The 14,716-nt window shown below is 31.2% G+C and overlaps 2 protein-coding genes across 2 annotated transcripts; both read left to right on the plus strand.

Annotated features, from left to right (window-relative positions):
• On the plus strand, positions 1-8,537 carry LOC113855061 (rab3 GTPase-activating protein catalytic subunit-like). The gene is made up of 14 exons (XM_027486512.1): positions 1-367; positions 555-631; positions 1,298-1,501; positions 1,890-1,987; positions 2,189-2,382; positions 2,505-2,683; positions 3,115-3,459; positions 3,534-3,598; positions 4,898-4,946; positions 5,058-5,214; positions 6,519-6,603; positions 6,695-6,764; positions 7,226-7,366; positions 7,982-8,537. Exons 1-14 carry the CDS (start codon positions 262-264, stop codon positions 8,303-8,305), a joined length of 2,094 nt encoding a protein of 697 aa, XP_027342313.1. The 5' UTR covers positions 1-261; the 3' UTR covers positions 8,306-8,537.
• A 3,625-nt stretch (positions 8,538-12,162) lies between these two features.
• On the plus strand, positions 12,163-12,658 carry LOC113854308 (glycine-rich cell wall structural protein 1). The gene has a single exon (XM_027485245.1). It carries the CDS (start codon positions 12,179-12,181, stop codon positions 12,656-12,658), a length of 480 nt encoding a protein of 159 aa, XP_027341046.1. The 5' UTR covers positions 12,163-12,178.
• The last annotated feature ends 2,058 nt before the right edge of the window (positions 12,659-14,716 follow it).

Raw genomic sequence — 14,716 nt, forward strand, 5'->3', positions numbered from 1 at the left:
GAAGAAGCATCAGCATCTACCTGGTCACACCATCACCATTTTCTTCTTCTTCTTCTACTTTCTTCTTTATCTTAGTGTTGGACTTGGACTTGTTCTGTTTCTTCCACACTACAAATACTTACACATTCACGCACTCTCGCTCTATCTATCTACCTATGCTTCTTTTTCTTCTTCATTTCTTAGTTGTTTTCTTCGTTGATACATAGAGAAGCTGAGAAAAAGCGTGTTCTCCCTTTAACGTGCGCACTCCCGGCGCAAGATATGGAGGGTCACGCTACTTCTTCCTTCGTGTCCAAAGCGAAAACCGCGTTCCATTCAGCAGCTTCAAAAGCGGAGCGTGTTCTCATGGACTTCAAATCCGATCGAGGTGAGTGAGGTTCTTCACCTTTTTGGATGCCCTTTTGCGTGTTTTGTTTTTTCCCCCTCTTCATTCTCGTTCGCACGTGCTCAATTGCGTGGAAATGCGGTTCCTTTTTTTTTTTTTTGTCTTTTTGGGAATTTCAAATTTTTGTTTTTGGGAATGTGTATTGACCCTTGTTTTTTGGCATTTGAAGATTCTGATAGGCAATTGAACGATGATTTGGGGAGGGAGCATGGAGATGAATCTGTTCGGAATGAGAACGAGTCAAAGGTTTGAAGATGCGTTTACTTAATTACTTGTTTGTGAAAATTTTTGGGGTAATTTGTGCTCTGAAAATAATTATTTGATTTAATTTTATGTGTTTGAATTGTTGCATCTGTGATGGAAATGTGACACTTACCACTTAGCTTTAAAGGAAAAAAAAAAGATTTTTTTTTTTAATTACCAAATGAAGTATATTTGTTTGGTTTTAATTGAAGCTTGAATATGAAAATGAAAATTTAGATTAAGGTGTCTGTTTGGATTAACTTATTTTTATTTATTTGTTGGGTGAAAATTTGAAATGCTTTCAATATATATAATTATATATTTTTTGGCTGGACTACGAAATAAACTATTACTAATGTACAATGCACTAGGTTATTAGATTTTCATAGTAAATTCATCACTTGATATTTTCTTGCACAAATTTTTGGGAACAGGAAATGAAGTGAAATTTAGGTGGCATTTTTGTAATTATTTATGAAAACATAAAAATATTATCTTGAACCAAACTGGTCCTCATAATCCAAAATGTCTTAGCCTAACGATGACTAATACGATACGAGGTCACTTCGTGTTTGTGTTATGTCTAGGTGCTAATTAGGCAACATTTGTTCTGTAATGTGTGTAATTAATTACTTTCATTACTGTTTCTTTTGTACCGTAATGATGCAGCTTCTTACTGAACTGAAGCATATAAAGTGGAGACCTCCACATATAGGAATAAAGCAGGATTGGCAAGATAGAATTAACAACATTCGAAAAGGGAGAACAAAAGTTGGACTTACAGATAAAGTTGGAGATATTAACATGGCTTCCATTCCATTTTATGATGAAAATTTGTGCGTCCTCAATGTGAAAAGTGATCTTGATGCCAAGGTAGGAAGATCTGGAACATTTTGATTCAAGTATTTTAATCTTCCAAATTCCAATTGAAGTTTATGAACCAGGCAGCTGTCCAAGTACTTTAGGAAATCTGAGTGTATGCCAAATTCGTACGTTTTGTCTTGAACAGTGTCTTTTAGACTATTCAAAAATTATCACTCATTACTCATAAAATAGGAATACTATTCAATGCATGATATACCTGTGATGAGTTAGTAATGCATGCTTATTAATTATCTCATCATCTTATGTTATGCTTCACAGCCTGAGAACTCTTTCAAGTAAAATGAGCATACCACTAAATACTAATATTTTTTCAATGATTTTTGGATTCAAATATGCAATTTGCTTGCTTAACTGATTTTTAAAAACATTAATTTAGGCTTCAGAAGCAATTCCCTCGGTTGAAGGCTTAACTGCAGCAACTGAACACCCCATTCCTCCGTCATCTGTTCTGAAGCAGTTGGCTATAGCAGTCGAGTAAGTTATGTTTGCCTTTTTCCTGTCAATTCCATGAATTGCTTAAAATTTTTCATTATTGAATGTATCAAGATTCTGTTAGCCAAATTCTTGCGACTGAAAAGCCAATTTCTCACTATCAATTGCTTCATGCATTTTCTTTTTAATTTAACAATAATAATGGTATAACTAGCCTCTTAAACTGTTGGGCCTTTTGATTAGGGCTGGAAGGAAAACAAATTCAATGAAAGATTTTGTAGCTTCATCAGGAAGTTCTTCTCCTGCTAGAGAGAGGGTGAGCTTAAGTCTCTCTGCAGTGAAGGCTTTAGTGTTGCGTGAAAAGGAGGAAAAACTTACCTCTGAGTTTAGCAGCAATGAGAAAGTTGTGTATTTAATCAATTCGCTGTTTGATCAAGGTATATGAATTTTAGGTGGCTCACTAATGAGATAATTACATTTTATGTTCATATGTTTTCTTTGGCACTTTGTTCTGTGATGACCTTCCCTTTCCATTGTAATATTTGCTACATATTTGCAGAGGGAGAGTTCCTTAGAAGAAAGATCAACTCTGATCCAGAGGAAACTTCCATATCATCTTTGCCAAGAGATATTCATGGTGCTCCAGCTGAAAGCTTAGTTGTTAAGCTAGCTGAAGTAATTGGAAACTTCAGGACACTTCGAAAAATGGCTCTTTTTTGGTGCAGGGTTGTTGCTGAAGTATGTCTAACTCATTAAAAATTTATAGTTTTAAACTTTTAATATTATATAACTTTTTATTAAGAATCTAGAATTTTATATTTCATTTAATCTCTTATCTTTTTCTAGTTTCTAGTTCTACAATATATAAGTTATTATCTTTTGCTTGAGTAACTTTTAGTTTGGCGGCTTGTGAAGTTGTTGATGGATTGTTTTATCTTAATCAGTTTAATATTTTTATCCAAGATCGTATGATTGGGAACTCTCAGTTCCTTCAAGAACCTCTTAATTCCAAACTTGTTTTACTTAGTTTATAGCTTTACATCTACTTGCTTGGGAAAAAAAAAAAAAAAAAAATTCTACATAAACTTCTGTTGTCCCAACTTTGTTTCATTTTTTCCCTTTCTTATAAGCTGAAAATGAGTGTTTTTAATTTATTTTAACCTATACAGCTGAGAAAACTTTGGTGTGAAGAAAAACATTTACCTGGAGTCCCCCCAGATGACATTCCAGATCTGAAATCATGTCTTCTGTATCAACAATTCCAAGTAATTAATTGTTGCATCTCTCGGAAAAGGCGCCATATTATGGCCACCAAATGCCTAGACTCTATGATGATGGAAGCCAATTCAAATACAGTAGAATCAACAAACTACACTGAAAAAACTCCAGCAAGCTCTTTATTATATGCTAGATTAAGCACTGGAGAGCTTGTTCTTCGACTTGGTGCTGATTGCCCATCTGGAGATCTGACATTATTGGAAACTGGCGAGCCTGTGTACTCTCCTGTCACCCAGGTTTGATAGCTATCTGCACTATACAAATACTTGAACTTGCTCCAGTAATTGATATTTGTGGCCATTTCGTGTAGGAGGGACCCTTGCTCACTGAAGATCTGATCAAAGAGACTGAGGAGTTTGTTCTGCGGACAGGGAGGTCTGTAAACTAAGAATCTAAGATCAATCTGACCTAGTCTGTTATCTTAAAATCTAAATCCATTTTGCTTATGTGTGTATTCTGAATAAATACCAGTTATCTTTATTTCTTCTTTTAAATAAAATTATCAACTTCATGTTGCCTCTGGGTCTTTAACCACTTTTTAGATGTGTTCATTTATGCCTTTTGTAATTGTATGGCAATATCTGAACTCTTGACCTATTGATCCATTTCTTAACACAGTCCTTGAGCCAAGGCCTGGAAACCAATTATTATCTATTGGTTAAAATTTCTATTTGTGTTGGAGGCAGTGGTTGATTGGGATTGACATTGTCTGAGCAACTATTCAAAAGATAGTTCATGAAGATTGTATAGCTTTTTCTGTTTAACTAAGTTTTATCATTCTCTGTTAATTAGCCTTGAGGTTCTTCTTAGAATAACACTCCAGTTTTGTTGTCATCCTTCCCTTTAATGTGAATTTGAAAATAAGACAGCATGAAATAACATGAGTTTGTACATCCGTGTAAAGAGTATGCTGTGCTCTTTTTACGGGCAAGTGATGAATAATTATCAGTTTTCTGGTAAGTGTGGCAGGAGACATATTAGGAAACCACTTATCTAAAAATAAATTGTTACTAGTTTGGAATGAATGACTGGGCAATTAGTTTGTTTAAGAAGTGGATTAAATTTACAGAAAACTAGATCTCTTTCTACCTTTGGTGAGGGACATATTTTTTTGGTATTGAGCTGTTGTTCATCTGTCAGGGTTTTCACTTTCTACATAGACATACCTTCAGAAAGATTGGAAAGCTTATTATTATTTTGATATATGGCTTGTGTTTTCCTCCTTTTGTCTTTGATGCAATTGTATGTTTCCTAATTGTCTGGATTGACCTAATGCAATTTAATGTTTTTACAAATTTTCTTCTATTAATAAAAGATTGGAGTCAATGATATTGGATGCACTATGACATGATCATAGTCTGTGGTGCAAAGTAGCCTTGTTAAATGTTGGCCTGGTTTTGCATGCAGTAAAAATAAAGATTCTATAGGCTTGAATGGTGTAGGTGTCTAATTTGCTATCCTTTATATATATATATATATATATATATGGACTAGTTGATAAACCGAAGATATTCACTAATTTTTATTTTGTAATACATTATGTATCTAAATCTCATGTCTAATATGCAAACGCCAGCTTTGTTTTCACTATATTTTTGCTTCTATGGTCTAAAAAGGTTGTAGTTACTATCAAGTTGGCATTTCCTGACAATTTTCTTTTCTTTCTATGATCAGTGTTGGTGCTGGGTGCTCTCAACTCCTCTCTGATATGCAGGCTTTCAAGGTCAGACTTTTTCCCTTGAAGAGAACTTTTCTTGTTGATATTCTTAATGCTTTTAAAATGCAACTTAGTGATGTTCTATCTGAGTTTGACCTGTTTGTGATCATGTTTTAGGCTGCAAATCCTGGTTGCATTTTGGAAGATTTTGTGAGATGGTACTCTCCTCCTGATTGGACAGAAAGTGAGGGAAGTACTGAGGATAGTGATTCTTTTTATGGTGGTGAGTCCCTGTCTACGAAAGGTCAACTAAGTCTGCGAATGCAAAAAGAAGGTGAACTAACATTCTTGCCCATGATTATGTGCCATCTTCACATTTGATAAAATTGTGGATATTTTTGCTTGAAACAATGTTCTATTTAGTTTATCTTGCAACCATTTGTGACAAAACTTTGCTGTATGTTAATGTTCCAACCATTTATATGTTTATTAACTTTAATTGTCAAAAGATTTCAATTTGCTGAATGCACAGTATATATGGCAGAAATTGTTTAATTCATGCTAGTGAGCGAACTTTTATCGTTTAAAGTGCCAAGCTTGGAAACTGTACCCTAATGAAAGAAAATATTGACAATAAAATAAAATAAAATATAATCTCTCTTATAGAATGATCTATAATGAAATGTATGTATTATATATTCTCACAAGATACTGTTGAGCATTTGCGAATACAACTGAAATGTGCTCAAGCCACTGCTGAACTCTCTATAAATACTCCTTACCTCAATGGAAAAGGATTTCTTGGTCTCCAAGTTTCCTAAAACTACTCTAGGGCTATGAAATCCCGTTCATTTTCTTTGGTTCACTAATTTCTTGTCTTGAACTTTGTTTTACCTTCATAATATGATGGATACGGTTCAAAAGCTATTATATAGTATTCGTCCCATCTTTTATATTTTTAGAAAATTAAATTATTGTTTGATGTGTACCATTTTGTACCATTATTATTAGATTTACATGGATTGTGACTTTTTTTGTCTGCTTAAGTCCATTTATGTTTATGCATGATTTTTTTAACGCTTTTTTTTCTGTTCATGGATAATTCAACATGATTTCCCATTCTTTCTTTGTTTGGATAAGGTCAATGATTCAAGTCATATGCTTCCCCTGTGCTATCCATGAGTGTATTATGGCTTATTTTGAAATTATTGCATGATAGATTGCACTATAAACCTTGAATTTAGTATAGAAAGCACTTGTTAGATTGCCTTTGGGCCATAGCCTTTAGTTGTTTTATGTTTTGATGACCATGGGTGCTTAGTCATTAATGTGTTCGAACTAAAATTTATGTGAATTTGTACCCTAAGTTTTGAGTCAAGAGTAATTAATGGTTGAACAAGGGATTGAGTTGAAAGTGTTGACATCTTTTTGTGTGTCAATCTTTATACATTTATATAAGACATAAACCTGAATTAAATATCATATATCTGGTCAACCATGTCCAGATAAGTGAATGCTGACCATTGTCTCAATTTCATGACACATTTTATAAGAAGCGTGAGCACTGTTAGGCTGCTTTTTGTTCCCTTGATATCATATAAAAGAACTTCTCTGAACTCCATTACATGTTGATGGTAGGTAATTTGTGGCGTGAGTTGTGGGAAACATCTAAACCAGTTCCAGCTGTTAAACAGGCACCTCTCTTTGATGAGGATTTGGCAGTGTAAGTCTGAATAACCATTTTTATGAACTTGGATTTTACCTTTAAAAATTAAAGCTATCTAACTTGAATAGCATTTTACTCTCATTTGTAGGGAGGGCATCCTTGATGCATTTGAGGATATCCAGCCATCTGAACTTTTCGAACAGCTGTTTGTTTCTCTTGTAAATTCTCTTTCTTTTTTGTTTTTATATCACTTATGTTCCTTTAGTTGTGTTTAAATGATACATAATTGTTATCTGTCATCGTCTCCCAAATTATCTTTTGAAGTACTGATACTGATGAACTGTGGCTTGCTTCATATGTTGTTATCTGTGGACCCAAGTGATTAATGCTCTCATCCCTGACAAAAATACCCACCATAACCTCTGTTAGCTATGAATATTATAATTGTTCTTAACTTGTAATTATTATTTTTTTCAAAAAATATGTAGTATATTAGCCAGTTGATGAAATGAGAAATTGTCTCTGATCTTGTAACTATTAATAATGTCTTGATAAAAGTTCAGCTTGTGCTTCTATGACTAGATTTTAATGATAGCTGGTAGTAAACAAGTAAAGTATTGACAGTGATTGTATCATTCTCATGCCTTTCTAATAAAAATGTCTGATCTTAATTACACAGCTCGGCTTAGGATTTGCAATTGCTGAACCTATGCTGTCTGGTAACATTGACTTCTCAAAATGGTTCAATGAATGGAAGGAGTACGTTGTTGCCACTTGTCAAAGCAACAGATTCAACGAGAAAGTTGATGAACTTGTTCAGGTGGGTAACAATACACCAAGGTGACTAATTTTTGTTGTTATATAGTGGCTCCCAATATCCTTTTTAGACATCTCTGATATCGATTCTCACCTTAAGGAAGAAAATATTTTCAGTCCTTTTTGGTACATACTACTGCCACAGTGCCACTATAATAATGACACCTTTGTATGATTATTTTTTTCCGTTTTAATTTTTGAAATAAATAAATAAAAGTTTTCTAAATTTAGAATATTAACTACAAGGGATTAGATACTGTAGTAATACCAAAAATTTGCTTCTTAAAGAAATAGTCAAAGTATAACTAAGGGATTGAACTCCAATACTGCCTCATCCAGCTTTTTGGAGAGCCATTAACCACATGGAAGGGAAACTTAGGAATGATCAAATTTATGAAACTTCGTAACTTTTACTTTAATCAATCCTACCTAATTTTCCCGTTGTAGTGTTGGGTTAAATGTGCTGGCTAACTCAATCAGTATGCACATAAGGATGAAAAATAATTACTTTGGAGTGTAGCTGATTATGATGATACTGGAGTCTTGAGAATTTTCATCTGCAACTATTTTATAGTAATTTCTATCCAAGAAAAAATAATAATGGTCATGTCCCTTGTAGATATATGAAATGGTGGAGACAATGTTGCTGAATCCTGAGGAGGCACTAAAGATAATGAAGCACACAGAAGAATCAACTATGAGTACTGGTGAACCAAAGCACAGGTTTAAGAGGTTTAGTCATATCTTTGGTGGCAAAGATAAGCTATTAACAAATCCTGTCTGGAAAGATGAGGTAATCGATGAAGAAAAGCCTATTCGACAAACTTTTTCAAGTTTCTTTGACAACAAGTCATCTTTGTTTTCAAAGAAACCTCCTAAACCTGCAAATCTTTACCCTGCTGAGAAGCCGCCCTCTCTGGAAAGTGATTGGACAATTGTTTAGACAAAGTTCAGCTTCACCCTGTTTAGGAGATACAACATGCTTCCTTTTTGTTTTCCCCCTCTATCCAGATAACTGTAAATTAATTTCTTTATTCTTTTTTCAATTCTTACTTAGTGAATAGCAAATTTTAATGTATTGTGAAATAGCCCGATTATTCCTATAATCCATTTTATTGTTTAGCTTTGCATGTTGTACAAGATTGATCAATCAAAATAATTTTACGCCTTTCTGCTACAAATGTCATGTTGCTTGTGCATGACAGTCATATTCTCAAGAGAACGCTCTCTTGCCAAGATTTTCTAACAAGTTCTCCGTTCACCAAATTTACCAATCTCATCTTTAAGCTAACAATTTCATTATTTGAACATCAAATCATTAACACTGTATTTAGCATTATACTTAATCATCGTTACTATACTTTTAATGTATCTATATGTATACATCTAAAAATACTACTCTAAAATCAAAGAGAATAACAAAAATTGTCTGATAAAAGCTATGCCCAAAATATTTTTTTGTTAAGCTAAATGTACTTGTGGGATTTGTAACAATTTGGTCTACTCTGATGATGCAAATGGCTGAGCAACATTATGACTGCTGCAAAAAATGTTTGTTTTATAAAGAGAGTATAATTGTAATTGATTATAGGAATGAATGGATCATTATTTTAAATTTGGATGGAATGATCAAGCATTTCCCTTTTGTTAAGGGGCTATTTGGTTTTAAAAAATACTTCTATATTATATTATTTTTTTAATTATTAAATTGACGCATTACTTTTATTATTTTTTGGTTCTGTCATAAATTTTTAAAAATAAAAATAAATAAGGTAATGATTTTATAGTTACAAATAATAATAAGGGATAAAAATAAAATAAGAAAATTAAAACCAAATAATACAACTAATGTTTACGAAGTTTTCATCCAACGTCACAATACTGGTACTAACGTTGACATTGTCAAGAACCACCTTCAAATGATATAGGTTGTAACTTGCAACAACGATCAACAGTGTGGTTGTTATGGAATGATGGCTAGCAATGGTACAATTAGTAAATCTAACTATCTAATTTTTTAAAAAAATAATTTTGAGATGATTTATAACGATATTTGATAAAATAATAAATTAAAAATTAAATTATATATTTACTTCATACAATTGACACATGAATCAATTATTATACTTAAAAATATTACATTTTAATTTCAAATTTTTTTTATTATATTTTACTATTTAATATAATGACAATCATGGTGAAAGGAATTAAAATATAATAAAATACCCGTATAATAATTAAAACATTAATTTTTATATGTACATGGACTAAAATACATTTAAAATTATGAAATAAAATGAAAGTTTTTTTCTTAAGAACATCTGTAAACACATTAACCAAATTATTTTAACTAATTATAATTTTAAAAAGATACAATACACAAAATTTGATTGAATATATATATATATATATATATATATATATATATATATATATTGTAACTTGATTTTATTTTCATTATACTTGATTAATAAAAAAATTTATTTAATTTTATATTTTACCTTTTCATTCTATCTTTAGAAGAATAAATAAAATATTAAAGTAAATATTTTTATAATAATTTTGTAATATGTAACTATATTAATTTATAATATGATTTTTGCTTTAATTTAGTGTTTAATTCCTATAGAAGTTTTACAATTTGGACTTAATTTCTATAATTTTTTTGTTATAATATATTCTATATTTTATTAACTGTTGATTGGATTATCGCTAAATGAATTAAAAATAATAGTTTATGAAAAAGTATAAACTATATTCTAACAAGCTATTTTATAAGGACTAAATTAAATTTTGCAAACTTCTGGAAGAATTAAACATTTAATTAAGTTTATATTTTTATATGATTTATTAATTTTTATAATATTTAAAAATATTTATTATATTTAAAATGTAAAATTAAACAATTAATTAAAATTTTAGAAAATTAAATTATTTATTTCATATTCATAACTTTTCTATTATAATATAAGTAAATAATTTTTATTAGATTGATTCAAAATCTTATTAGTCAGTTTTTTTTTTTACTTTCCCTATTAATTAAATATTTCTTGTAAATATAAATATTTTTGACTTATATATATATATATATGAATTTTTAATTTTTTAATTCATGATTATTTTATTTAGTATTTTATTTTTTTAGATAAATTCACTAATTTTTTTTTATTTTTATAAACGAGTATAACCATATAAAATAAATATATAATTTAACCTAAATAGATAGCTCCTAAAGTGGTAATGCAAAAAGTGGATCAAAGGCTTAACGCATAAAAAAATTATGAAATAACCTTGTACATATGAAAAAAAAAAAAAACTCAAGGCCAACACCTTAAATTTCATAATTTCATTAATTTCAATTTTTGAGGTTAATTTTCAAATTTTATTAATTTTTTATTTTAAAAATACAAAATATAATAAATAATTTCAATGAAATATTACTATTATTAATAATTCAATTCCTAAAAGTTGAGATGAAATTTTATAGAGCACATCAATGATTTGAATTAAATCAATCAACTCTTTTCTCAATGTAGCACAGTCAAATTGTCTTGTGTAACTTACCAAATTGGTTGTCAGAGTGAATTTATTAAGGTCCACTCATATTTTGTCGTTTTCTTTACAAGCTTTCCCTCTCTTGATTCTAGAACTAGAACTCTAGTCCTCCCTTTTTCTAACAAGCTTCTTAAACTTTGATGATCATTTTTCCTTGTACGAGTTAGATCAACAAAAAGTTAAATTGAAAAACTAAAAAATAAAAAAATTAAAAAAATGAAAGAACCTTGTATATATGGATGAGAAAAACCAATACCAACATCTAATTAAATTTGATGGCATCAATGACTTGAATTAAATCAGTAGATTTCTCTCTAAACTCACAATCAAATTGTCCTACGAAACTTACCAAATTGGTTTTCAGAATGGTTTTATTAAGGTACACTCTTTTTTTACCTTTTCTTTACAATCTTTCCTCCCTCTTTCATTTTAAAAATTCAAAACTCCAATCCTCTCTTCTCTTTTTTTGTAACTAGCTTCATAACTTGAATAATCATTTTTGGCTGTACGAGTACCAACAAAACTTTAATGTATATATCATTTTTTCACCTTATGAGTTAAATAATGTACTGAGATTCCAAAAGTCCCCAAACAATGCTAATATTTTATCACAAAATATGTTCTTTTTAAGGCTTCTCCAGAATTAAAAGCCACCCTATTTTGGGTAAAAAAAAATCCCCCATCGGGCCCATGAACCATACAATTCCAACAACATTATATTTTATAGTTGAGACCAGTTAAATTAAATTGCACTACAATTATGTGAATCACAAAACAAACTCAGACTCCTAAATACAAATTCACATGAAGTCACTAGAAACCCATGAATATAGTATATTTATATATGAGAATGAGAAGGTGAAAGTTGTATATATTGAATATATATAAAGAATTGAAACTCAAAAGCTGCAATCTACAAAGAGAAAGGCCCATGCAAAAACAGATCAAAAGAGAACTCTGAGCAACGTGAATATCCTTCTCTGACAAGGCAGATAAGTAAGTGGTGGGGCCATGAGACATGAACGGTTGAAGTGTCTCTCTTTTGTCAAATAGAAGCAGTTGAAGGCATTAATGTACCTCAACGCGTTTGCATGGTTAAGAAGATGACCTAATTTAAAGCATGTTCATCCATAATAATGTTGTTTTTAATTGTTTTAACCTTGTTACCTTAGGGACATTGCTATATAAACCCTACTCGCTTCTCTTATTTTTCATCAATAGCTAGCCATCTTGGCCAAGTTACTTGGTTTTCTAGCACAAGATGGCTTCTAAGATTCTTCTTCTTGCACTTCTTGGAGTGCTTGTGTGCACCATTGATGCAAGGAAGCTTGGGAGTGAAAAGGGTTTGTTTAAGGATGAGAAGAATTTCTTCCATCATCCAGGGTTTGGAGGAGGTGTAGGAGGAGGAGGAGGAGGTGGTTTTGGTGGTGGTGGAGGAGGAGGATTAGGTGGTGGTGCTGGTGCTGGTGGAGGGTTTGGTGGAGGTGCCGGTGTGGGTGGTGGAGCTGGAGGAGGGTTTGGTGGCGGTGGAGGGTTTGGTGGAGGAGGTGGAGTTGGTGGAGGATCAGGGTTTGGAGGAGGAGCCGGATTTGGAGGTGGTGCCGGTGCAGGAGGCGGAGTAGGAGGAGGTGGTGGAGGAGGGTTTGGAGGTGGTGGCGGCGGCGGACTAGGCGGTGGTGCCGGAGCCGGTGGAGGATTTGGTGGAGGAGCTGGGGCTGGAGCTGGAGGTGGATTTCCATGAAGACTTTGCACTATTCACATAAGGATTGGAAGACATGCATGCTAGCTATTCTTATGTTGGGAACTTAATTAATAGCACGTAACTTTCATGTGTTCACGTACCTACGTTGTTCAGTTGTTTGCTTTAAGCATTTACGTGTCAATTAAGTGGAAATAATTCTTAAATTGAATATTATTAACTCTTTCTTAATGTTAATTACTTTGCTTCTCCATTGTCTTCTCTTGATGCATTTGCTTCTCCATTGTCTTCTCTTGATGCATTCTTTACTAAACAAAGGAAGCATGCACAATGGTGAAATTGCATGCATGTGTCAATAAAGTAAAATGAAAACAAAATCCATCCATTCTATATATATGATAACATCTTCGAACCTTTCAAAGTTTTGAATCCCTCTCACTCAAATGAAAATGCCTCTTAAATTAATTAAATTCCTTTCACTATCATCCATCTTTATTATTCTATATGTAGCATATATAATTAGCAAACCGTCTTAGTTATACTTCGGCATTATTATTATTATTATAGACTTTATATCAAATATTAAAAACTAAGTGATAAACATTAAAGATTAATAAATGTTACACATTTTTTATTGTTAAAGCTTTAATTTTCATTGTTTAGTGTTTAAGTTTAAAAATAATACAAAGGAGTATTCGAAGTGAACCCCCAAGCATCAAAATGGGAAACACAAACGGTTCTGGGCTCAATGTGTTTTGACTTTCCAGAAAAGCATGTAGAGAAGAAAAAATGCAAAGGGAAAAGGAGAATAAAGGACAGTTAAAAAAAGATTCATGTTGTTTTTAAACAAATTTTTATATACTAAAATTTTCTATCATATTACTTGTTTTATTTCGTAATTATCTTTTGGTTTTTACCTTTCATGTATATAATTTTATTGTATAAATGACATTATTTAAAAAGGAAAAGAGTAATAATAATGTCGTTTCATGCATGTTCATAATTGTAGTACGAATAAATCTGGTTTGAAGAACCATTATCTTCAATTCTAAGTGTATTGGGAAGAGTTTACGAAAACAATTCACAATTCTCACATTTTTTTAAAATTTATTAGTTTAATTTCTTTTAGTAATTCCAATAAATAATATACCCAAACACAGACTTCATGTTGTAACCAAAAAAAGACAAAAAGAAAACAGAGACTTTATCTACTCACTGGTCCTACTTTCCTTACTCTCTCAGGATCAGACTCTTCAATTCATAGAATCAAAGTGATTGATATATGTTCAGATGAGTGTGAGATGTAGACACAATATCACTTTCAACACAGCCTATATATATGTATATAATTAAAAATAAAAGTATTAAATAATTTTTTGAATAGGTAATAAAAGTACTAAATAAAAAATGTATAATTCAAAATTTAATATATTGTTGTGGAGAACTCATTGGCATTAAGGGGTTGACCAATCAGATAATTAATCTCATGAAAATGACTGATGATTAGTATTCTCTTTAAAATTATATTATAATGAACATGATACTTTTTTAATATATTCCCTTTCACACAGGTTACAAAAAATGAATAATCTAAGCTCGTTCTTCATTTAGTGAGACTTATAAAATGGTTTCTTAACGATGAAAAATCTAAAAAATTGAAGCAGAAAGGTCTTTATTTGTTGGAATGAGAGTGAGAATGATTGAGCAGAAGAAAGTGTGAAAGTATTGATGTGAAACCATATTTATGGAATCATTAATGGGAATGACCTAACCATCATAAATATTTTGAATGAACGGTATATGATTCACAAATTCATTAACTTAGCACCGACAAAGTAGAGTTGTTCTCTTCCTATGCTTATGAAACTCATTCACTATATACAACAATCCAACTTGGGATCTCTTTGCCTTTCTGTCCAACAAATTAACATTTATTTTTCATTTTCGATACCACAAGATTAGATAATTTGAGTATCAAATTTAGATATGATATTGGAAGTACTTTTAGTGCTATTTTTTTTTTAATTTGAAGTTAAAATTTTATTTTGATAATCTATGTATAAAATTTCAAGTCTGCATTTCATTTAAAATTGAGGGACA

This window comes from Abrus precatorius, unplaced genomic scaffold (assembly GCF_003935025.1).
Source record: "Abrus precatorius isolate BTA unplaced genomic scaffold, Abrus_2018 Scaffold11, whole genome shotgun sequence".
NCBI lineage: Eukaryota > Viridiplantae > Streptophyta > Magnoliopsida > Fabales > Fabaceae > Abrus > Abrus precatorius.

Bases quoted from the DNA above. Each gene is read 5' to 3' on its own strand.
- LOC113855061 (XM_027486512.1), top strand. From the start codon at position 262: ATGGAGGGTCACGCTACTTCTTCCTTCGTGTCCAAAGCGAAAACCGCG. The intron at 2,684-3,114 runs GTATGTCTAACT...TAACCTATACAG, and splicing joins GGTGCAGGGTTGTTGCTGAA to CTGAGAAAACTTTGGTGTGA. The intron at 3,599-4,897 runs GTCTGTAAACTA...TTCTATGATCAG, and splicing joins TTTGTTCTGCGGACAGGGAG to TGTTGGTGCTGGGTGCTCTC.
- LOC113854308 (XM_027485245.1), top strand. From the start codon at position 12,179: ATGGCTTCTAAGATTCTTCTTCTTGCACTTCTTGGAGTGCTTGTGTGC.